This window comes from Anomaloglossus baeobatrachus, chromosome 2 (assembly GCF_048569485.1).
Source record: "Anomaloglossus baeobatrachus isolate aAnoBae1 chromosome 2, aAnoBae1.hap1, whole genome shotgun sequence".
NCBI classification, from domain to species: Eukaryota; Metazoa; Chordata; class Amphibia; order Anura; family Aromobatidae; genus Anomaloglossus; species Anomaloglossus baeobatrachus.
The window spans coordinates 472,434,726-472,458,651 of NC_134354.1; the positions used below are offsets into that span (position 1 = coordinate 472,434,726).

A 23,926-nucleotide genomic window follows, 5' to 3' on the forward strand; every position below is an offset into this window, starting at 1 on the left:
GGAGCTGGCTATGCATCACACACCGGCTGATATTTTGTAATAAAGGTTATACTGGAATATGGCTTATAGCATATGACAGCTATAAGGATTTCTGTTGTATTACAACACCTCTTTGAAAAGACATTGGCAATTACTTTTTTTATTATGAAAGTTTCAAAGTCACTTACATTCTTCTATGGCTTATCTGAGATTCATAGTTACTGTTATATTGGCTATACCCTGATCAGTATACAGTATGTGGCATGTTATGCACATAAGTATTCCAACACTGGAAAAGAGGTAATATAGCCTATCTCACTGCAGCTGCACCTGAACCCTAATTGTTCCTGTACAAACGAGTATCCAAAGCTGCACAACACCCTAATGGTTCTTTTACAGTGTGGTATATCCCTAGACACAGAACTAGAAACCCACAACTCTGACCTTTCTGGCTGAAAGGCCATCAAGTTGTTTCTCATACTTCTGAGGAACTAGAGGGGAGGCTACTAACACTAAAAATCAAGATAGGGTAAGCGTGCAGAGATAGAGAAGGACTCAAGGTATGGAAACATAGAACAAGTGTATAAGGGAGAAATAATAAATGCAAGCAAGGGTAAACTGCTAACAACCTAACAGAAAACAAAAGATACCATATTTTTCGGACTATAAGACTCACTTTTTTCCCCCCAAATGTTGGGGGAAAGTGGGGGGTGCGTCTTATAGTCTGAATGTAGAGCATGGCTGCAGAGAATGAGTGTGCTGCTGTGGCGCGGGTCATCAGGGGCCTGAGCAGGCTGCAGCAGCGCCTGCCGTGACCACGTGGGCCCGCTCATTTCATATGTATGCCCATCATCCTGCCCATCATCTCTCAGTGCTGACAGGTGGGCGAATGATGGGTGGGGGATACGCGCATACTAAACAGCCGGCCCGCATGATCACCCCTGACAACTACAGCCTGGAGTGATCATGTGTGACTATATTCACTTCCCCCCCGCGCATCATCATCAGCGCGGGGTGCAGTGAATCAGTATACTCATCGGCCACGATCCCTGCAGCATCGCTCATCCTCCTGTCTGCCGGCCGCGGCTGTGTGTGGAGACTAGCGGTGTGCACAGTGATGATGTCATCGCTGTGTGCACGTGTCCACACAGCCATGGCCAGTAGGGACAGGAGGACGAGCGATGCTGCAGGGGTCGTGGCTGGCTCCACACAGGTCAGCGGCGCTGCTGCTGGCACAGATGGGAGGAGGAGCGATGCTGCGTGGAGCGAGGAAAGGTGAGTATAATCATTTATTTTTTTGTGTGCCACAGGATGCGGCCATACACCAGGATGGGGTATATAGCAGGATGCGGCCATATGCCAGGATGGGGTATATAGCAGGATGGGGGGTGGGGTATATAGCAGGATGCGGCCATACACCAGGATGGGGTATATATATAGCAGGGTGCTGCCATATGCCAGGATGGGGTATATAGCAGGATTGGAGCTCATACCAGGATGGCAGCATACAGCAGGATGGGGGCTATACCAGGATGAGAGACATATATATACAAGGCAGGAGGATCATTACCAGGATGGGGTACCTTAGTAGAGAATTTGGGGACATTACCCCGATAACAGTGTCAGCAGCAGATCCTCACCCCATAAGAGTGTGTCATGACCACATTTTTTGCTTAAAATTTTATTTCCCTATTTTCCTCCTCTAAAACCAGGGTGCGTCTTAACGTCTGGTGCGTCTTATAGTCCGAAAAATACGGTAGGTGTAGGAAAGGCAAATAAGAATACACAGAGAAAACAACACTGGCATTTGCCTAGATCCCTTAGCTGCAGGGCTGGAATGCCTTAGCAGTAATCTACATAAAAATATAGCCTACAGAATTAGGAGAGTATAAATAACCCTACCTGTGATATGATAGAAAAGAGAAAATGATGAAGTGAGAATACCTGATAACCGCAAACCGAAAGCAAAGAAGCAAAGGTAAAAGAACATCAGCATTTGGACAGGGACTGACCAAGCTGTGGCTTAGCAAGAACGGAAACTTACTACGCAGCACAAGGTCACTGGATCGAGTCCTGAACCCTAGGCATGACAGTGATCCCCCTTCTTCAAGGGGCCACAGGACCCTCAGACACCCCAATCCTCTGAATTCACAAATGGAACTCGAACACCAGGCAATCTGCATGAAGATCCTCCACATTAACCCAGGAATTATCTTCCGGACCATAACCCTTCCACTTGACGAGATACTGCAACTGGCGCTTGACACACCTAGAACACAGAACTCGTTCCTCCTCATACTCCCGTTTTTCCTCCAAATCTACCTCAATTATGTTCCAAGGACCAAGTATCCCCCTAACCTCTTAAGCAGAGATGAATGAAAAGAGGCATTGATCTTGCAAGCCACAGGGAGTTGAAGTTTAACCGTCGCAAGATTCAAAATTTGAATAATCTTATAAGGACCTACAAATTTCTTAGATGCGACTTTAAAATGTAAATTTTTTTAGGACAACCACTCAAACTCACCCACCCTAAAGACAGGCGCCCTCATACAACTTTGTTTTGCACTTTTCACCTCCCAGTCACCAGTTACCAAAATATCCTTTTTGACCTCCCTCTAGACTTTCATCAATCGGGAAAAAAAATTCTCCTCCTCTGGCACAGAGGATTGTAAACGTGAAAAATTTCCAAAAAATGGATGAAAATACCCACAGCAAAAAAAGTAGTGAGCTCCTGGTAGCTATAGAGATGCTGTTATTTAGAGAAAACTCAACAAGGAGCAAACATTTCAACCAGTCCTCCTGATTAGATGAAAAAAAAAAACATCTCAAATACTGTTTTACATCTCGGTTCATCCTCTCTGTCTGCCATTAGTCTCGGGATGATAACCTGAGGAAAAGTTTAATACTCAATCTTGAGGAAAAACTATGCCAAAAGCTAGCCAAAAGCCAAATCACTATCAGAAAAAATGTTATTGGAAACACCATGTAATTTAACAATTGGAGAGATGAACAATGTAACTAAACTCTTAATAGTGGGCAACTTTTAAAGTGGAACAAAATGAACCATCTTGCTGAAACAGTCTACCACCACCCACACCATACTATTACCACCAGAATTATTCAAATCAGTGCCGAAGTCCATGGACAAGGGAGTCCAAAGCAGTGACGGCACCTCCTTAGACAAGAGATAACCTGCTGGGACCTGAAGAGAGGCTTTAGCCCTGGCACAAACTTTCCTTTTACAGATATATTCAATGTCCTTATGAGCATACCAAAAGCACAAAGATCTGTGTATAGAGAGGTCAGCACATAAACTTTGTTCAGGGGCAAGCCCTCTGGCACACTACCATGAGCATCCCGAATGTGCTTCGGGAGATCTATCCTCAGAGCACTCGCTACCACCTCTTCACTAAGAATTTTGACAGGATTTTCGCTCCTAAACTCTGGAACAAAGCTACGAGACAAAGCATCAGCCACAACAATCTTAGATCCAGGGAGATAAGTCACAGTGAAATTAAACCGGGCAAAGAAAATGGGCCCACCGGGCCTGTCTAGTGTTTCAGCATTTAGCAGCGTCAACATACAGTAGGTTTTTATGATCACTTAGGACTGTTACCTTATGCCTATAGCATTCCAACCAATTTTTCCATTCCTCTAAAGCTCTTTTAAGTGCCAGAAACTCATGGTCACCTATATCATAGTTAGACTCAGCATGAGAGAACTTCTGAGAATAAAAAGCACAAGAATGAAGGTACCCATCTTTTCTTTGCGAAAGAACAGCCACCATGCCCATTGAAGAAGCATCTACCTTGACCACAAAAGGAAGATCGACCTTGTGTTGACTGAGAACAGGAACATTAGAGAAGGCTGTCTTAAAGGCAGAAAAGGCATTTACAGCCTCAGTAGGCCAGGAGGAAAAGTCTGTTGCCTTTTTGGTCATATCAGTTAAAAGCTTGACTATGACCGAAGGTTCTTAATGAACTTCTGATAATAATTTGCACAATACTAAGAACCTCAGAAAAATGTTCATTCCTCAGTGAAATGATTTAATGTTTGCTTAGAAATAATCTTTCTTGGCAGCACATTATTCTGTCTAAACAAAATATGCTGCCGAGAACAGTGTCAGTCTATAGGGTACTTTACACGCTGTGAAATCGGTACCGATATCGCTAGTGAGCGTACCCGCCCCCGTCGGTTGTACGTCATGGGCAAATCGCTGCCCGTGGCGCACAACATCGCCAACACCCGTCACACGGACTTACCTTCCCTGCGACGTTGTTCTGGCCAGCGATCCGCCTCCTTTCTAAGGGGGCGGTTCGTTCAGCGTCACAGAGACGTCACTAAACGGCCGCCCAATAGCAAAAGAGGGGCGGAGATGAGCGGCCGTAACATGCCGCCCACCTCCTTCCTTCCTCATTGCCGGTGGACGCAGGTAAGGAGATGTTTGTCGTTCCTGCGGTGTCACACATAGCGATGTGTGCTGCCGCAGGAATGACAAACGACATCGTACCTGCAACAGCAACGATATTTGGAAAAGGAGCGACGTGTCAACGAGCAACGATTTTTAACGTTTTTGCGTCGCTCCTTGGTGTCACATGCTGCGATGTCGCTAACGGCGCTGGATGTGCGTCACTAATGATGTGACCCCGACGATATATCGTTAGCGATGTTGCAGCGTGTAAAGCACCCTTTAGTATTCAAAGCAATCTATTACCTATTGTTCTGTGAACATTGAAAGAGCTGTTGACCTGTCTGTACAGGCTTTTATGTACTCTACCAGCAACTATTTAATAGTTGCCGTATGCTAGTGTGAACCCACCTTAATACTCAAGTTAGATCATTTTTGTGTATGCTGTATGTAAGGTTCATAGTTATTTATAAGTGAATCATGAACTCACCATTTAGCCCAGGGGTACACAACATATGGCTCGTGGGCTGCATGCGACCGCCAGACCTGTCCAGGAGTTGCCACTCTCTGCTTCCAATATTCCAATGTATTCGTATCTCTCATATGGGAATACATTTTGAAAATGAGTGCTGGGACTGGTGCAGATTAAAAGAAATCTTTTCAGCCACCACTCCGACATGCGGTCAGCACATTGCTGACGTCATCACACTGCTGCAGCGACAGAAACGTCAGCCCCAGTAAGCGCTCCATTGAGGAGCTGCAGTTTAAATGTGTGCCAAGGCACATACACTATGAAGGATTGTCAAAGGGGGCACAATATAGCAAGGGGCGTAGAATATTATGGGAAGGAGTAGTGTGAGGGGATATTTTGGAAAGGGTAGTGTGTGTGGATTAGTGATATTATGGAGTGGCTCAGTGTGGAGGGGCAGTATGGAGAAGGGTAGTGTGGGGCAGATATTATGGAGAAGGGCAGTGTAAGGGGCATATTATGGAGAGGGGTTGTATGGGGTAGATATAAAGAAAGGGGCAGCGTGGGGGAATATTATTGAAAGAGGCAACATTATGGGGGACAACATTATGGAGAGGGGCAGTGTTGGGGATATTATGGAGAGAAATAGTGTGGGGGCAGGTATATTATAGAGAAGGGCAGTGTGAGGGGGATATTATATGAAGGGGAATTGTGGGGAGAAGGATATTTTGTGCAGGAAGCACAGTAAGGGGCATTCATTTATTTTTTTAGCAGTGCAGCATATAAAATATTTTTATTTATGGGTACTACAATGATACTTTTATTGTTATGTTAATTGTGTTGGGAAGTGCTTCTGAAGGAAGAAAAGAGGGAAGTCTAGAGAGTCAAGCTTTGGGCAAGAAATCTCATCATGCCATCTGTACTATGTGGAGACAAAAGGGACAGAAACATCTCCAATCAGCGAAGATGTCACCTATAAGTTACCTGGATGTAAATGTTTACTTGTAAAACTGACTACATATTGTCAATACTGAGGTACCTTATGGTCTTCTGTCGTATGATGGCGAGGAACAACTCCAGCATCCCCTTACCATTGTTAACGACTTCCTGGGAATTATAGGTTCAAGCAATACAATTGTACATGGGGCTGACCTGACATTAGAATTGATTGCTGCACTATGCTTGGTGCTGTTACATAGTTACATAGTTACTTAGGTTGAAAAAAGACCTAGGTCCATCTAGTTCAACCTTCCTCCACCAGTTCTACATTTAGTCACTAAGTCATTTATAACCAACAATGTTTTGTGTACTGAGGGAATCATCCAGCCCTTTTTTAAAAGCTGTTATAGTATCTGCCATTACTACCTCTTGTGGTAGGGCATTCCACAGTCTGACTGCTCTAACTGTAAAGAAACCTTTCCTATTTAGCTGTTGGAATCGCTTTTCTTCCACTCGCAGTGAGTGCCCCCTGGTCCTTAGTACTGTCTTTGGAAGAAATAAGTCATGTGCCAGTCCTTTATATTGACCACACATGTATTTATACATATAAATGAGATCTCCTCTGAGACGTCTTTTTTCTAAGCTAAACATATCTAACTTTTTCAACCTGTCATCATATGGGAGGCCTTCCATTCCTTGTAATAGTATAGTTAGCCGCCTTTGAACTGACTCTAACTTCTGAATGTCCTTTTTAAAATGTGGAGCCCAAAACTGGATCCCGTATTCCAGATGTGGCCTTACAAGTGATTTATAGAGGGGTAACAATACGTTGGGATCACGGGATCTAATCTCTCTTTTTATACACCCTAAAATCTTGTTTGCTTTAGCAGCTGCTGCTTGACATTGAGTGCTGCTGCTCAGCTTATTTGTAATAAGAATACCCAAGTCCTTCTCCTGTTCTGTAGTCCCGAGTTTACTTCCATTTAATGTATACGCAGCTATAGGATTACTCCGTCCTAGGTGCATTACTTTACATTTATCAACATTAAATCTCATTTGCCAAGTATCTGCCCATTCTGACATCTTATCCAGATCTTTTTGTAATATTGTACTATCCAGGTCAGTTTTTAATATCCTACATAGTTTGGTGTCATCGGCAAAGACTGACACTGTACTATCAATCCCATCCACAAGGTCATTAATAAAGAGATTAAAAAGAATCGGTCCAAGCACAGATCCCTGCGGCACCCCACTGCTGACTATAGCCCATTTAGAGAATGTACCATTTATGACTACTCTTTGTTTCCTATCTTTTAGCCAATTCCTTACCCAGTTGCATATTGTGTCCCCTAGTCCTTGCTTCTGGAGCTTTAGTATAAGGCTATTATGTGGTACAGTATCAAATGCCTTTTCAAACTCCAAATAAATCACATGTATTCATGTACTGATGGTGGTTCTGATCTTCTACACTTGGAGCAATCCATAATGTGGGCTATATTAAAACTCAGTCTCAAATCTGTAAGTTTTGAGTATTTTTTTGAGGGTGATTTGGTGAGTTTCTGCTCCAAAAACTCAATTTAACTTAGTGTATGTTCACTCTGATTATTTTGGAGCAGCATCTGAGCAAAAACTCTTCACATCCTCTTCAAATACTTAAAATGTGCTTCCGGTTATGTATAAATGTACTGATAGTGGATCTGGTGATGTATTCATGTAAGTAACCCTTTACATCTTTTTGCGGCCCTGGGGATTGGTTCAGTATGGGCAATGTAGCCCTTGAACTAAAAGATGTTGTGCACCCCAGATCTAGCCCAATAATGTCAATGTTAGGGTAAGTTCACATAGCCAGTAATCATCTGTTTGAAACAGATCCAGTAAGCAAAAAAACAGATCCATTTCAAATAGAAAAATGTATGGCTGTTTAACTGATCTGTTTTCAATAGGTTTGTAAATGTAAAAAAAAGGATCCAGTTACAATCCAGTTTTTTTGTGCTACTAATATAATTTCCCGTTTTAAACGTATGATTACTTGAAATGTGAACTGAGCATTTTACGGCTGCATGGGGCCTCAATATGTTTTGACTGTAAAACCCCTTTAAGTTGCATATATAGAAGTGTATAGTGCAGACAGTTGAACCTAGATATAAGGAAACTCAACATTAAAGGGAACCTGTCATCAGAAATTTTGCTTTAAACCTAAAAGTTTCCCCCTCTGCAGCTCCTGGGCTGCATTCTAGCAAGGTTCCTGTACTTTTTGTGGCCCCTTTTAAACCAAATTAAATACTTTATAAACTTGTACCTTTTGCTATGTAAATTTTGTAAATCGTCCATGGGGGCGGGCTCTCTGGTGACAGTTGCTGTTCCTCCAGCAGATTTACGCCGCCCCCCAACGCTGAATTTCATATCTCAGGACGCCGCCCCTGGGCGCCCGTGGTCCCGCGCATGCGCTGTGCATGTGTGCAGGTGTGACCGCTGGTGACGTTTTGCACAGGCACGAGGTTATGGGCGGCGCTGTGAGTGTCATCAGCAAGTGCCGCCCATAACCTCGTGACCGCACTTTCCCCTCTTCCTCCAGCGTTCTGCGCAAGCGCTTGCTGGCCAGATGTACCGACGTCACCTCTTTCCCATCTTGCCCTGCTGCAGGGTAAGATGGGAAGGAGGTGCCGTCGGATCATTTGGCCGGCGAGCGCTTGCGCAGAACGCTGGAGGCAGTGGAGGAAAGCGTGTCCACGAAATTATGGGCGGGCACTTGCGATGCAATCACAGCACCGCCCATAATCTCGTGCTTGTGACACACGTCACCAGCAATCCTGGCGTGGGCGGCACCTCGGGCGCAGTGGGCGGCGTCCTGATGGATGAAATGGAGCGTGGGGAAACAGCAACGGTCACCAGAGAGCCCACCCCCATGGACGATTTACAAAATTTACATAGCAAAAGGTACAAGTTTAAAAAGTATTTAATTTGGTTTAAAAGGGGCCACAAAAAGTACAGGAACCTTGCTAGAATGCAGCCCAGGAACTGCAGAGGGGGAAACTTTTAGCTTTCAAGCTAAATTTCTGATGACAGGTTCCCTTTAAAACTCTTCCTGGTGTGTGACATCAACGCCATTAAGTCAGGTGAAGGTGTATAGAATGTGCTCATGAGCAGATCCCATGCGAGATACTGTTTGTGTTATACAGTCTGCCTGTAACAGCAGCAATGAGAGCCAAGTTCCCAACTCTGCTGTTACCCCTTTAATGCCGCTGTCAATCTCTGACAGCATGATTTAAGAAGCATAGACCGGGGGGGGGTGGGGGGGGGCATGCAGTTCAAGGCGACCGTCAATCAACCCTGTCCACTTCCCCCTCACGATGCAAGTGCAGGGTGTCAATGGAACACCGTGTAGCTTGGGGGCTGTTATTAGCTATATACTGCAAATTGTATTGCAGTAATCAGACCATCACAGCTTCACGTTCCCTATAGAATCTTAAGAGTAGTGATGGGTGAGCACTAAAATGCTCGGGTGCTAGTTACTCCAAGCAATTTGTAATGCTCGAGTGCTGGACTTGAGTAAAGAGCATGAAGGAAGTCAATGGGAAACTCAAGCATTTTTCCTGTAGCAGGAGATCTGGAGGGGCCTGAGAAATTACTGAAACGGATGTAAACATCGTTGAAATGGAACGGAAACAGCATGGGGAAGATGCCTGGACATATCTCTGACTCCCAGATCGCTGCTGAATACAATGTTGTTATGCCATGTTTACAGACTGACAATAAAACATACAAAACCAAAGCCAAAATGGGTTTCACAGGAAACATTTTTTAAAAAACATTCTTTCCTGAAATGACTTGTATATAAGGCAAAATAAAAAAGAGAAGAAAAAAAAATGTCTTCTCCACTCCTTAGGGCTATGCTCACACATAGCGTTTTTGCTCATTGCTTTCAATGTTGGAAAAAACGCTGCAAAAATGTTCAAAGAATTGATGTGCTGCTTCTTTCAAAAACACAGCAGTTTTCCATTTCAATCATGAAAATAAAAACTATTGTGTGCATCAGATTTATGAAATTTCATTGCTTTTCCTGTTAGTGTAAAAATCAGCTTTTAATAACAGAAAAGTCCCGTATTTTTTTGTTTTATAAGACGCATCTGCAAGCGGAAGCGCAGTTCTGGGGCTGCGGGAACTGCTCTGTGCTGGGACAGCGGGTGATGTTCTGTCCTGGCGCTAAGATCGCTGCTCTGTCCTGGAGCAGTGGGTGCTGCTCTGTGCAGGGGCAGCGGGCGGTGCGGGCTTGAAAGAAATGGCGGCCGTATTCGTCGCGTGCGCAGATTGAGTTATCTGCTCAATGACAAGCCGAGATCTCATCTGTGCACACACCACCTCCGGGCAACATTTTCCTTAAGTCCGCTACTGGGACATTGATGGACCGGATGCGGCGCTTGCGCACATGAGAGCTTGAGCAGCCCACAGCCCCGGCACAGAGCAGCTCCGGCAGCACAGCGTACAGTATTGCCCCTGCCTCATGTGACCCCTCTTTACCACCCCCCTCCCGGTAAGCTACATTCGGATTTCAAGATGCACCCCTCATTTTCCTCCCAAATTTTTGGTAATTAAAAACGCTGCAAAGAAAGCTGCACACATGCAACGTATGAACATAGCCCTAATAGCTAGCTCATCTCTCACCATATTTCCTCGTCACCTGTGACTACAGTAGATGACATAGTATAGGGGTAAATAAAATTATATCCACCAGTCGTCACGGGTAAATGTAATTTTAACCTTTAACTACCTTATCTGGGCATGTGGTTTGTGTGACATGGTCAGACATGTCCTGTTTAATTTATGAGGGAATCTGAACCTACAAAGTCTATGCGGACAATGTAAGAACTGCCAAAAATTAGAAGGAAAAGGCACTCCAATATACGCTATATTACACATAAAGGAGGACTTCATACACATTCTCTTAAAATTGTTAGCTAGTGGGACTGCTACACTCATAAAGGCTGTGCACTAAGTATAAGATCTGCCAAATATTAGGAAGGACTGTAATACCCCATGGAAGACATGTAGCGGAGGGCCTCAGGCAACATTTTTTTAACCATTTTTAAGGAATGGGACTCCTAGATTGGTAAAGCCTATGCAATAAGTGCAAGGACTGCTAAAAATTATAAGGAGGGACTGCAAGCAAGCTAGCATGAGACTTAGAGGCGAGACTCTGATTTAATTCTGGTACAGTATTACAAAGAATTTTTCTCAAAAAACTGGCAAAGGCTATGCATTCAGTGCGAGGCCTAGATAAAATTACAAGGAGGCATTGCAATACAGCCAGTAAGAGAGATAAGAGCGGGTACTCTGATTAAATTCTGGTACAATTTTAAAAACCTTCTGTCTCACAGCTGGGAAAGCCTAGACAGGGAGAACCCGAAAGAGGTGCACCTATGCTCGTATGAAGTATGTGGTGCGTCACTGTCCTTGGCCACTTTCTCAAAGACTCGTCCCGAGAGAATATTTTAAAACCAGTGAGACTCCTGCTAAAGCCTATGCACTTAGTGCAAGGCTTAGGAAAAATTTAAGGGAGTGATTGCAGTACGCCCTAGAAGAGATCAAACCAATATATAAGAAAAGAGGAACAAGAATAAAAGTAAAACCAATAATCGTTATTGTGAAAACATTAAACAAAAAGGTGTCAAAATAGGATGGTACACAAGATGACAGCACTAAACCATAGTAGGAGATGAAACAATCACCCTAATAGTTAATGTGGGCAAATAAAGAAATCCATGTCCTAGTATAAGAGTGCACAAAGCAAATGCATGTGGCTATATTAATAAGGAATAAATCTTTAAAGGACCAGGGATGGTCAATATGCAATAAAGTAGTAAATTATACCTGTTGACATCTCCTCCTGCTGGAATGGCGCCACCCGCTTCCCAACGTCCGTTTCCTCACAAGCCTTCGTCAGGGGCATGGGGTCACACCAGCAGGAGATGAGCTTAAGTATGCTGTCCCAGCCAATAACAGAAAGCGGTAAATAAAAACGTAGGCGGCGCATGCGCCGTACAAGAACATCACAGCTCGCTGTTGGTAAGGCACGTCATTACCCAACATGACCCGGTCCACACCCCCAGCATGTCACATCATCACGTGATAAAATCACATGTCAACGTGACGACAGTGAAGGAGAGAACAGGACGGAAAGCAGGGCAATTAAGATACGCCCATCGACGGTGCGCTGCATGGAAACGGAGCATGCGCACTAATCACACCGCTACACATAGAGAAGCGCTGGAAACAGCATAGAAGAGATGTAGATGAGGGACTCAGAAATCCTATTTTTCCCCATTTGGAAGGAGTGAGACTCCTAAACTCGTAAAGAGTATGCACTATGTGCAAAGGCTGCCAAAAATTAGAAGGAGGCACTCTGATACGTCCTGGAAGAAAGAAAAATTTGTGAGAAGAATAGTTACATGGCTGTAAGGTATATAGCAAATTATACATAATAGATATAAATATAAAAAGGGGACAGGTGCAACAATTAAAGGACTCATGATGTACGTGCAGGACAAATCGTGAAATATATGAGAAGAAAAAAGGAAAAAGAAGGCGATGAAACATTCTTGAGGAAGCAATAAGTAATATTTGTATTGGTGAATTTAATTACAAATGAAACCAGATGCAGACGTTAAAACAACATACACAAGTAAGGGAAAAGGAAAAACTATAGACACCACCTCACGGAGTAAATATAAATTTGCAAAAAAAATGCATGTATGTGAATATATCAACTATATATGCCTATGTTTCAGCCCTCACAACAGGCATATACCTGAATATGGGCAATGTCAATTTGCTGGTTGAATATAAGGTCATATCCTCAGTATTTTAGATCGTGCACCCAAAGGTAGAGAAAGTGCAAAAGAAGTCCACCATGGTCTGACGCCATCCCATTCTCCTGCACAGTGCTTGGTTCCAAAGTTCCTTAGGTAAATACCCAGCCAGATATCTTTATTATATCACAACCTATTATGATCATATGGTAGGTGGTGGACTTTTAAAAAAAAAAAAATCAACGAAAGAAAATAAGAATAAAGCAAGCATTTCATACTTACCGGTCTCCACGCAGCTGTACACTGCTTCCGGGGCCACTCACTCTACTTTTGAGGCCGCTCATTATCTTAATGCATATGCACTGCTTCCCCTGCCCACCCGCAGTCTCCGGCAGTCTTTGATTAGTTGCAAGGATAAATGTAATACCATGGTCCGAGGGAGCACTAAAGAGGCCAGGCTAGATGGTGAGTTTAAAAAGTGTTTTTCTTTATTTCTTAACCTGCCACAACACGTTTCGATATGTAAAGTATCTTCATCAGGTTAAATATTTTAAATATCGAAATGCGTTGTGGCAGGTTAAGAAATAAAGAAAAATACTTTTTAAACTCACCATCTAGCCTGGCCTCCTTAGCGCTCTCTCGGACCATGGTATTACATTTATCCTTGTTCCATTCTTTCCCTTGTGGGATTCAGGGCAGTAGCTGCTTTGCTTTGGAGGCTTTAATCTTAAACAGGTTCAGCGGCGTGCAGGTTCCCCGGTGATCAGTCACATGACCGCTCCGTGAAGTTCCAGCCCTCTCAAACGGACTTATCCAGACCAGCGTCACGGCACCAGGAACCAGCAGATTATCAACGCTTTTACTGAGGTTGTGCAGGGTTGCACAACCACGCCAGGTGAGTGGCTCTAATCTCTCCATCTATACTGCTTCCCCGAAAATCCTTCACATGCGCTCCTCTCTCCAATCATTTTTTGATTAGATGCAGTCAGACAGCACCACCACCCTGTGTGACAGCGTGTCTGACAAAAATGGTGTGCAGTCTACCCCCCCCACATCAATTTTGATACCCAGCCATGATAAAGCCGATAGCTAGGGGCTGATATTCTCAAGCTGGGGAGGCCCATGGTTATTGGACCCCCAGCCTTAAAATAGCCCGCAGCCACCCAGGATTGTTGCATTTATTAGATAAGTCAATCCCGCCCTGCTCATCGCGATTGCCCTTGTGTGGTGACAATCTGGGTAATGAGGGGTTAATGATAGTTCATAGCTGCCACTAAGCCCTAGATTAGTAATGGGAGGTGTCCATGATACCTCCCCCATTACTAATCTGTAAGTTAAAAGAAATAAACCCAAACACCGAAAAAATCCTTTATTTGAAATAAAATACAAAAAACACCCTTTCCATTACTTTAGTTACTGCCAAAACATCCAGGTTCGACGTAATCCACACAAGGCCCCACGAGGATTCCAGGTCTGCTACATTTTAAGTGACAGCGCGCGACCATAGCATATGACCACCCGCTGTGAGCTTCAGGCAGAGTCTGAGCTGTGACATCACTCAGTTCAATGAGGTCACCTGAGGTCAGGTTACCTGTGATCACATGTGGAGGACAGTGGGAACCTGGAGCCAAACCGCAAATAACCTGAGTGACATCACTGCTCATTGCAGTGGCTCATTTTGTGCCTGAAGCTCAGTGGGCAGACATATTCTATGCCTGTGCGCTGTCACTTCAGATGTAGCAGAGCTGGAATTGTAATGGGACCGCACGTGGATTACGTCAGACCTGGATGTTTTTTTAAACACCAATTTTATTAAATGTTCTTGAACCAGGGTACAGAAACAAAAAGGAAAAAGCGGTAAAACATAAGTCAAAACATCCAGACCTGGATGTTTAGGGGGTTAATAGAGGGGTAAAAGAGGGTGTTTTCTTGTATTTTATTTCAAATAAAGGATTTTTTCGGTGATTGTATTTATTTCTTTTCACTTACAGATTAGTAATGGGACTTATAGATGCCCCAATTACTAATCTATTGCTTAATGGCTGATGTGAGCGGTTATTCACCCCTTATTACCCAGATTGCCACCGCACCAGGGCAATTGGGATGAGCCAGGTAAAGTACCGGGATTGTTGCATCTCATGGATGCGACACTCCTGACCAGTTGCAGGCTACTATTTTTAGACTGGGGGGGCCCAATAAGCATGAGTCTTCCCAGCCTCAGAATACCAACCCACAGCTGTCAGCCTTATCATGGGTGGGTGTCAAAACTGGGGGGGTTACCACATGCTATTTTTAAAAATTATTTACTTAAAAAAAAAGCCACATGCGGTCTGTCTTATTTTGATACACAGCCAAGATAAGCGCACGGCTGGGGGCTGCCGCCTGTATCTGTATGCTTTATTTGTACTGGGTACCATAATATAGGGGATCCTACTCCAATTTTTGCATTTATTTATTTTTACAGCAACAGAGACGCACACAGCGTCTCTGATTGAAAGCAGTCAGACATGCTGCTACTCAGGATGGGACGCATTTGACTGTAATCAATCAGAGACACGGGGACTGCCGCTGGGTGGGAGAAGCAGTGAATATGTATGAAGGATAATGATCAGCCCCTAAAGTAGCGTTACAGCCGTGTGGGAGACTCTGTATGTATAAAGCGCCTGCTCTAATCACTCTATCCCTTCTACCACCATTTTTAAGCTCTTGATTATAGGGGACAAGCATCTGGCCAGATATCCGGGACCAATTCTAGGCCCAAAGCGGGTTGTTTATTTTTTAAGTCGGTTGGACACGCTGATCCCGGGTATCCGCAATCCGCCCATCAATTATCACCCAATCTGCTCGGAGTAGATGGAATGAGGCTGGGCAGTATCACAATGTGAACCTTTCTTCCTCCATCTCCACCCAGTTAGCATTCAAATCTTTTTTTTTGTGAGCAGCTAGCGTTTGAGTAGACACAGAAGTGGGATGGTTACACTGATTATGGCATCATTGCCACTCACCATCTTGTTAATTCCTCAAAGTTTTGGAGAACTGCACAGATGTCAGACATCCATGTCCACTCGTTGGTTCTTATGTGTGGAGGCTGACCAAAATACTGACGGGTATGTTGTGCCTGGTATTCCACTACTCTCCTCTGCTGCTCATAAAGCCTCGACAACATATGTAATTTTGAGTTCTAGCACATGGGCAGGTTGCAAACCAGTCAGAAAGCTGGAACTTGCAAGCACTGCTGCAGCTGTAATTGAATTATGGAAATAGACACACACACATGGCATATCTTGAAAGATAGCTTAGGCAAACTTGGCTAGCTTTTCAAAAAGCGCTGAACCAATAAGTTGAGCATGTGGGCTAGGCATGCTACATGTTGCAGCTTACCAAGCTTCAGAGCTGCCTACGGGTTACGGCCATTATCCCACACAACCATGCCTGGTTGGAGGTTCAGCAGTGAGATCTATCTGGTCTGTTAGACCTTTCAACAACTCTGCGAGGATATGCTGTTTGTCACTTAAAGAAATTAGTTTCATCAGAGCCTGATGCCACTTCACCAGTTAAGTGCTGCAGTCATTCCACCATGCAACTGAGATGGGTGACATTTGGAGATAGAGGAGGAAGAGGGGCTGCAGGAACTGGTGTAGGAGATGTGTGAAACCCTGATGGAACTAAGGCCCTCATTTCTAGGCACTGGAAGCACGTGTTCCATCCCAGGCTCTGATTCGATACCAGCCTCCACTATGTTCACCCAGTATTCTGTCAGGGAAATGTAGCATCACTGACCACAAGCACTTGTCCACGTGTTGGTGGTTAACTGGACTTTCCTAGTAAGGCTGCATGCCCATGATCAGGGTGCACAGCGTTTTGGATGTAGCATGTCTCAGCTACGTCTTAAAAGCGGCGATGTACAGTACAAACACAGTGGATGGGATTTCTAAAAATCCAATGCCTGCTGTGTATGTACTGTCCGCAGTGTAAACTGACATGCGGAATCCTTTGCTGTGGAGACGCAAGCGTTCTCCAAAGGAAGAACAGAAGAGAGAGATCGCAACTGTCTGAGCCCGGATCGTAGGCACGAGCAGTTGCAGTCTCCTATGGAGGAGACTCTTTATCCTGCAGGTCAGGACCTGCTGCGTCCAGGACGTAGTGGGTCCTGATTGTGTTCACATACGCTAACTGCTTTGGTGAGGGCACAAGTGATGTTTTAAGACACATGCTTGTCTAATGTTGGGACCACACACCAGAAGAAATAGTGGTGGCTGGGGACAGAGTACTGAAAAACGGCTGCCGCTATCAGGTTGCAGAAAACCTCAGTGTCCACAAGCCTAAATGTCAACATTTCCAGGACAAGCAGTCTGGAAATGTGGCCATTTAATCTTTGGGTCTGTTGGTGGGTGGATGCCTATTTCTGCTTGCGTTGCAAGTCCTGGGGGAGAGACAGCTGCGCTGGGACAGGAAAGTGAACGTGGTTGGTTATGGTGGCTGCAAATGTGCACTGACAGGTGCAAAGTGAGAAGCATTCATTTTGTCTTCTGCACTTTCTGCAAACAAAGTGCCAGACTGTGGAACACCTAACCCTTGGCCTGCGATCTGGCTGCTTGTGGGTGCTCCCACAAGGTCAACCAGTTTTTGGAGTATTAAGGATTGAGCCAGTGGCATCGAATTTGTCACGAATGCGGTAAATGGTTTGTCTCTTTGGGGCTTGAGTACCAAATGTTTCAACCCAATTTGCTCTAACGGTTTCAGCATTTTTAGATTTCCAATACTCTTTTGAAATCCATTTTCTTTGATTTGTATTTAAATTATTTGCCATTATGGATTATCTGAATTATCTGAAAAGAAAACAGATTTGGGGGAGATTAATCTATGAAAACTGGATCTGTGAAACTGACTCAATTGCCCTTAGCAACCAATCAGATTCCACCTTTCATTTCCCAAAGTCTGTGAAGAATTAAAAGTGGAATCTGGTTGCTAAGGGCAACTGAGTCAGTTTCACTTTACACCATGTTTGATAACTCTCCCCCTTCATAACCCTATTACACATACTGTCCACCTACTTTTGGACCACCCTGTATATAGCGCCATCAATTCAACAGCAGTTTACACACATCATCATCACTGTCCCAATTGGGTCTCACAATCTAAATGCAACTTGTTTGTGTGTAATAAAAAAACACAAGGAACTTGAGTCAGTATCAAAATACACATATTTATTATTTAATATTGGTACAAAAAAAAGGTTTTTTTACTAAAATATTGTGCCTAGTATCACAGTAATCAGATCCCAATCGAAACAAAGCTGATCCGTTAAATCCACCTATAGGGTTATAATTTACTTGCTATTAACTAAATATTAATTATGGATCCTAAATGATGATCACAAATGTTATATATAGTGCTGGAAAGATCAAAGAATACAACACTAAATTCCTGAATCTTTGCTGTATATTCAAGACAGGCAAAGGGCCAATCACAGAAAAGGTACTTCTCAATAGAGGGTAGTGTAATTAGATAGTTACATTCATGCGATACATATACAATATATCGCCTTATTATGTGTTGGGGATGCAGTGGAGGACCCCTTAATGGGAATGCCCCAAAGTATCCACCATGTACTCTGGTAGTTGTTAGTATAGTTAATAAAAGTTGTTAGTATAGACAATCACCGTTTTTATCTACTGTTACCCCTTACCTATCTTTCCTCAGTCAAACAAGAAATTACATAAATTTGTAAAGATAATGGCAGATATGCCTAGTAATAACCCATAGTAAGAGTGGACCGCCCGGACAGCTCCCCGACACGTGTTTCGCAACTCGCTTGTTCAAGGGGCCACTTGAATAATTAATATTTAGTCAATAGCAAGTAAATTATAACCCTATAGGTGGATTTAACAGATCAGTTTTGTTTTGATTGGGATCTGATTACTGTGATACTAGGCACAATATTTTAGTAAAAAAACTTTTTTGTATGTACCAATATTAAATAATAAATATGTGTATTTTGATACTGACTCAAGTTCCTCGTGTTTTTGAAGTTGTTGATGGAGTCATAAGGTATCTTTAATGCGGGCTTCACACAGTATGATCTATCGTGCGATTGCACGAGCGATCGTACCCGTCCCCGTCGTTTGTGCGTCACGGGCAATGAGTTGCCCGTGGCGCACAAAGTCGTTAAACCACCGTCACACATACTTACCTGCTGAGCGACTTCGCTGTGGGCGGTGAACATTCTCTTCCTGAAGGCGGAGGGACGTTCGGTGTCACAGCGACGACACACAGCAGCGGGCCAATAGAAGCGGAGGGGCGAGATGAGCGGGATGTAAACATCCCGCCCACCTCCTTCTTCCGCATAGCCGGCGGGAGTCGCGGGACGCAGGTAAGCTGTGTTCATCGTCCCCGGGGTGTCACACAGTGCGATGTGTGCTACCCCGGGTACGATGAACAACCGGCGCAAAGTAGAATAAACGATTTTTTAAAAATGAGCGACCTGTACACAATTCTCGATTCGTAACCGATTTGCGATCGTTTACAGACGCTCGTAGGTGTCACACGGGATGACGTCGCAAGCGATGCCGGATGTGCGTTACGAAAACCGTGACCCCAACGACATATCGCACGACAGATCGTCTCGTGTGATGCCCGCATTAGATGGGTTGTTCGAACTTTTGTGTCTTGTTTGTGTGTGATAATGCAATAGGTTAGCAGTTGGAGCCCCACTTTTAACTTTTGCCCAGGGCCCCACTTTGCCTAAAACCGGCTCTGGTTGTGATATCACTTCTGGAGCCTGTAAACAATCAGTGAATGGTTCGGAGCCAGCACTAGTACATATATTTGAATAAACTACCTGTTGTTTTATGACCATTATTAAGCCAAGCAATACAAAATATTTATTTTATGTATTAAAATATCTTGCTGTTTAGATCTAATAGCTTTACCGTTACAATTTTCTTCCATTTGTCAATTGTTTTTTTTCCTCTGTATGATTTAACAATAATGTTATTAAAAACTGTGGATTACTTTTTCAGAGAAATTTGAGATAGCGCAAATATGTCATTTTCTCTCTGTTGGTAATGTAAAAACATTGCCAGTGGCATCAATAGAAAAACCACACTGAGAGCTAAAAGTGTTTTAATTCAATTTTATATAGTTTTCTTCTAAAGCATGATATGTGAAACACTTATTTGTTGGTTTTGTGTATTTGTAAAGAACTTTCTACCATCTATTTTGTACAACAAGTTCTGTTATTAAATGCTGTTTAGATTTATACACATACAATGTTTTCTCACTTGTTTTTGTGCACCCTATACATATTCGCTAAATATCACATAAATATTATCGCAAGGAGGTTGCTGTTACATTACAGCCAATCCAAAGTACGTTAAATGCTATTATATTTCTATTCTAGAATATGGCATTTGCAGGAAAGCAGTATGAAGGACCCGTGAACGACTCTAGAACTGATATGTGGATTTCAAATGCTTCTAATGGAAAAGATGAAATTATCACAAGCCTTGTATCAGCCTTAGATTCAATGGTAAGAATCTTGATATTAAAGAGATTGTCCACTACTTAAACATTGATGACCTATGCTTAGGATAGCTCATCCATGTCTGATTGTCCGAGGTCCAACCCCCACCTCTCCTGCCTATCAACTACCCTGATGCTGGTGACGGAGAAATGCTCAGTTCAAACCAATAATCCAGTACCCGGCTGCTGCCACTATCAGAAAATGGAGCAGCTCTGGAACTGAGCCGCCAGCACTGCGAGCAGTTGATCTGCGGGGGTGCCAGTAGTCGACCGATCAGACATTGATGACCTATCCTAATGATAGGTCATCAGTGTTTAAGTAGTGGACAATCTCTTTAATAATGTGATAATTATCAATGTACAATGAAAACCAAGCTACTGTTATTATAGACATTGTGTCACATTGTTTTCTTATACAGTACTATGCTCACTCAATTACATTACTTATGAAAGTAAAGAAGCACTCCATATAAGCATTTTCTTATTTATAAAAAGTCTGTATATATCCATTTAATGTAGTACAAACTGTTCAGATCACACTGCAGTCTGCATGACCCGGAAGTGACTTTTACAATGTAAGTCTATAGAGCGTCAGAATGAGGCTCCATAGACTTAGACTGTAAAAGAGACTTCCGGCTCACGTTTAGAACATTGAGTGAGACGGCCAGTTTGAATTGCATTGACGTCACTGAGAAGCGAAGCAGAATGGCGTTGGAGAATAGAGAGAGCAGCGGTAGGTGAGTATAATAATACAATCACACTGCATTACATGCACATATACACACATTTAATGAATAAAAAACTCAATAGAAGTGTTTAACTATGCATAATTTTAGTAGTTATCGTGTAGTGTTTTTTTAATACATATTTCAAATACAAGGAAACTATGGAATTAAATAATGTTTTTCTGCTATATTGTTGTTGTTATTATTATTATTATTATTTTAAATGTATTTTTATGTTATGGAAGGAAAACTAGAACCAAACTTTTTACTAAAGATAGTGGAAATAATTGCCCAGTGTGAAGAAGAAGATTAATGATAAAAGATTATGGTTGATCTTTATTGATTGTTTGACATTTTCATAGGGCATTGTTGTGTAGTGTACATCTCTTGCGAGAAAAGTCCCTAGGCAACCATGATGTTCCCCACCTTCGAGGATCATCAGGACCCCTGTAGGGAACCACAGACAGTTTTACTGTTGGAGTTGCCCTTTCATTCAGTGGAAGGCAGGTCTTCAATTTATGCCACATATGATATACACTACTGGAATTTCGGAACCAAGAAAGAAAGGTCCTGGAGTTAGGAAGTCACAGGACCAATAGACATAGTAATGATATGCAAATGATGAAAACAGAATTTTCGAAACATCTTTATTATTTATTTATCCATTATGAAGTTTGAGCGCCAAATGCAGAATTACACGCACTCACACGCCTTGCAAAAATGCAAAATGAAAGAACAAACGATAAAATTAAATCAAATATTTTTGGTGTCATAATAACTCTTTTCCTTCAAAACAGCATCAATTCTGCAAGGTACCCCTACACAGTTTTTCAGGAACTCGACAGTGATGAGTCTCAAAACATCTTGGAGAGCTAACCACAGATCTTTTGTAGATGTAGGCGTATGCAAATTCTTCTATTTCTTCATGTAGTCCTTAAACAAACTCGATGTTGAGATCAGAGTTCCATGGGGGCCATATCATCACTGCCAGGACTCCTTTTTCTTCAAAACGATGAAGACAATTATTAGTGACATTGGCTGTATATTAGGATTTTTTATCCTGCTGCAGAATAAATTTGGAGCCAATTTGACTCCTCCTTGATAGTATTGCATGATTGATAAGTATCTGCCTGTATTTCTTAGTATTGAGGACAACAATAATCTTAATCAAATCCCCAATTCCATTTGCTGAAATGTGGAGCCAAACTTGCAATTAACCTTCACCATGCTTCACTTTTGCCTGCAGGCACTAATAATAGTACAACTCGCTAGTCGTTTCGCAAGCAACTACCTTCTGTTACAGGCAAATATTTCACATTTTAACTCACCATGGCAGGTTTTATGTTTTCATGCATAGTTCAGTTGCTTGGCCTTGTTTCCATGTCATAGGTATGGCTTTTTGGCGGTAATTCTCCCCTTTTTAGCCAGATTTCTCCAAACAGTAGATGGATTCCACCTGTTGCTTCCAGTTTTGTGCTGATTGCACAGCTGGACATTGTCCTATATCAAAGAGAAGTAGGCATGATGTATTTTTCATCTGCTGCACTAAGTTTCATTAAAAGAGCTTGATCACCACATCTTGAACCCCCAATCTGCTTTGAATTCTTGCCTCGGAGTGATCTTGATTATACAGTATAAATACCTTATGTCTTGTTGCTATGATCATACTTGTTTTTTTTAACAACCAGGGATAATCAATCCAAGCCAAATAGTACAAATATTATAAATCTAAGACCTGAACTCTAAAAACGTCAATTTTATTGGTTTATCAAAAACAATTTAAAAACACTGTATATATGCAAATGCACCAGAATGGTTGAAGGTGCCAATAAATAGTATTGCCCCATGTAACCTATATGACCCTGATGATTCCCTAGGATGTCCTCTGCCTAACAACAGAGACCTCCCTAAGGTGATTTGGGGTCTCTGTTCCACGAGGACTGTCCCTCTATTTATTCCTGATATTCCCTAATCCTCAGTTAAATTATCCATACATCCATAATAGATAAAAAGATGATAAAGGGTGAAGAGATTAGAGAGGTAGTCACTCATTTAATACAACTCCAATTGTAAAATATTGAAATAATCCCTGGTTATACATACAAAGTACAGTGGAAGTCTTTAGATCGGCTATTCCAAAAATGAATCTATAGTCCAGGTTCTTCTATTGGTACAAAATGAGAAAATGTCCTCAATAATGTAAAAATACAACAGGGAAAACCTTTATCTGGACCATCAAAGTAGAAAAGCTGGGCTTTCCGTGCTATATTTCTAATCATACATGGGATAACCATACAAAATGACATATGTCACTATAGTCCAGGCTATTAAGGCCCCTCCTATTTCATATAGGTCAATATTTATAATTTCGTCTCAGGGTACATAAAGAAAAGAAAAACATGTCAAATGACATCACAGATAACAGGATGTGTCCATTAGTTATTATAATGATATACTCCTCTTGGATTCATATAGCCAAATCATTAGTGCTCCTGTCTCTCCAAAAGGGGAAAGACTAAACAGTTTGTGGAGTCACCTATCAGATAATAGTCCTTCCATATAGAGGAGTCTTATCAAGGTTCAATTTTCGCCTCTGCCTCAACGTGTTTCTCCCCTTCCATTGCCGGGGTTCTTCAGGAGGCCTTAAATTAAATGGTTAATCCAATATGTTATCAGATATGTTGAGGTGCAATAAATTAGTCCTCCACAAATAGGATCTATGAGAAAAAACAATATAGAAGTCCCCTCCTAGTAATATGTAACAAAGGGATTACTTAGCCTTGCATTAAGCTATATAGCACTGGCAAGACGTTTCAAGAAAGGAGGGGGGAGCATAAGAAAAAAAACCCAAATGATCATACTTGCAATGCTATATGACCTGTGACGTGAAACTGTCTTACACAATTTCACCTTTGTAGCAGAGGTTGGCTGTTTCTCACCCAGTTTAAAGCTTACTATACAGCTGTTTCTGTGCAGTTAAAGGAGTTGTCCACTACTAGGACAACCCTTTCTCATTCCCCATGTTTGCCCCATTACAATACAAAGGTTTATACTTACCTTCTATACCAGTGCCATT

At 42.6% G+C, this 23,926-nt stretch overlaps 1 protein-coding gene across 5 annotated transcripts in view; it reads left to right on the forward strand.

Moving 5' to 3' along the window:
• The window catches only part of GTF2IRD1 (GTF2I repeat domain containing 1), a 178,496-nt gene that overhangs the window by 77,996 nt on the left and 76,574 nt on the right, over positions 1 to 23,926 (forward strand). For all 5 annotated transcript variants that reach the window (XM_075336355.1, XM_075336356.1, XM_075336358.1 and 2 more), the window contains one exon: positions 20,004 to 20,132. In XM_075336355.1, coding sequence (XP_075192470.1) covers positions 20,004 to 20,132 — 129 coding nt within the window. The remainder of the gene's footprint in view (positions 1 to 20,003; positions 20,133 to 23,926) is intronic.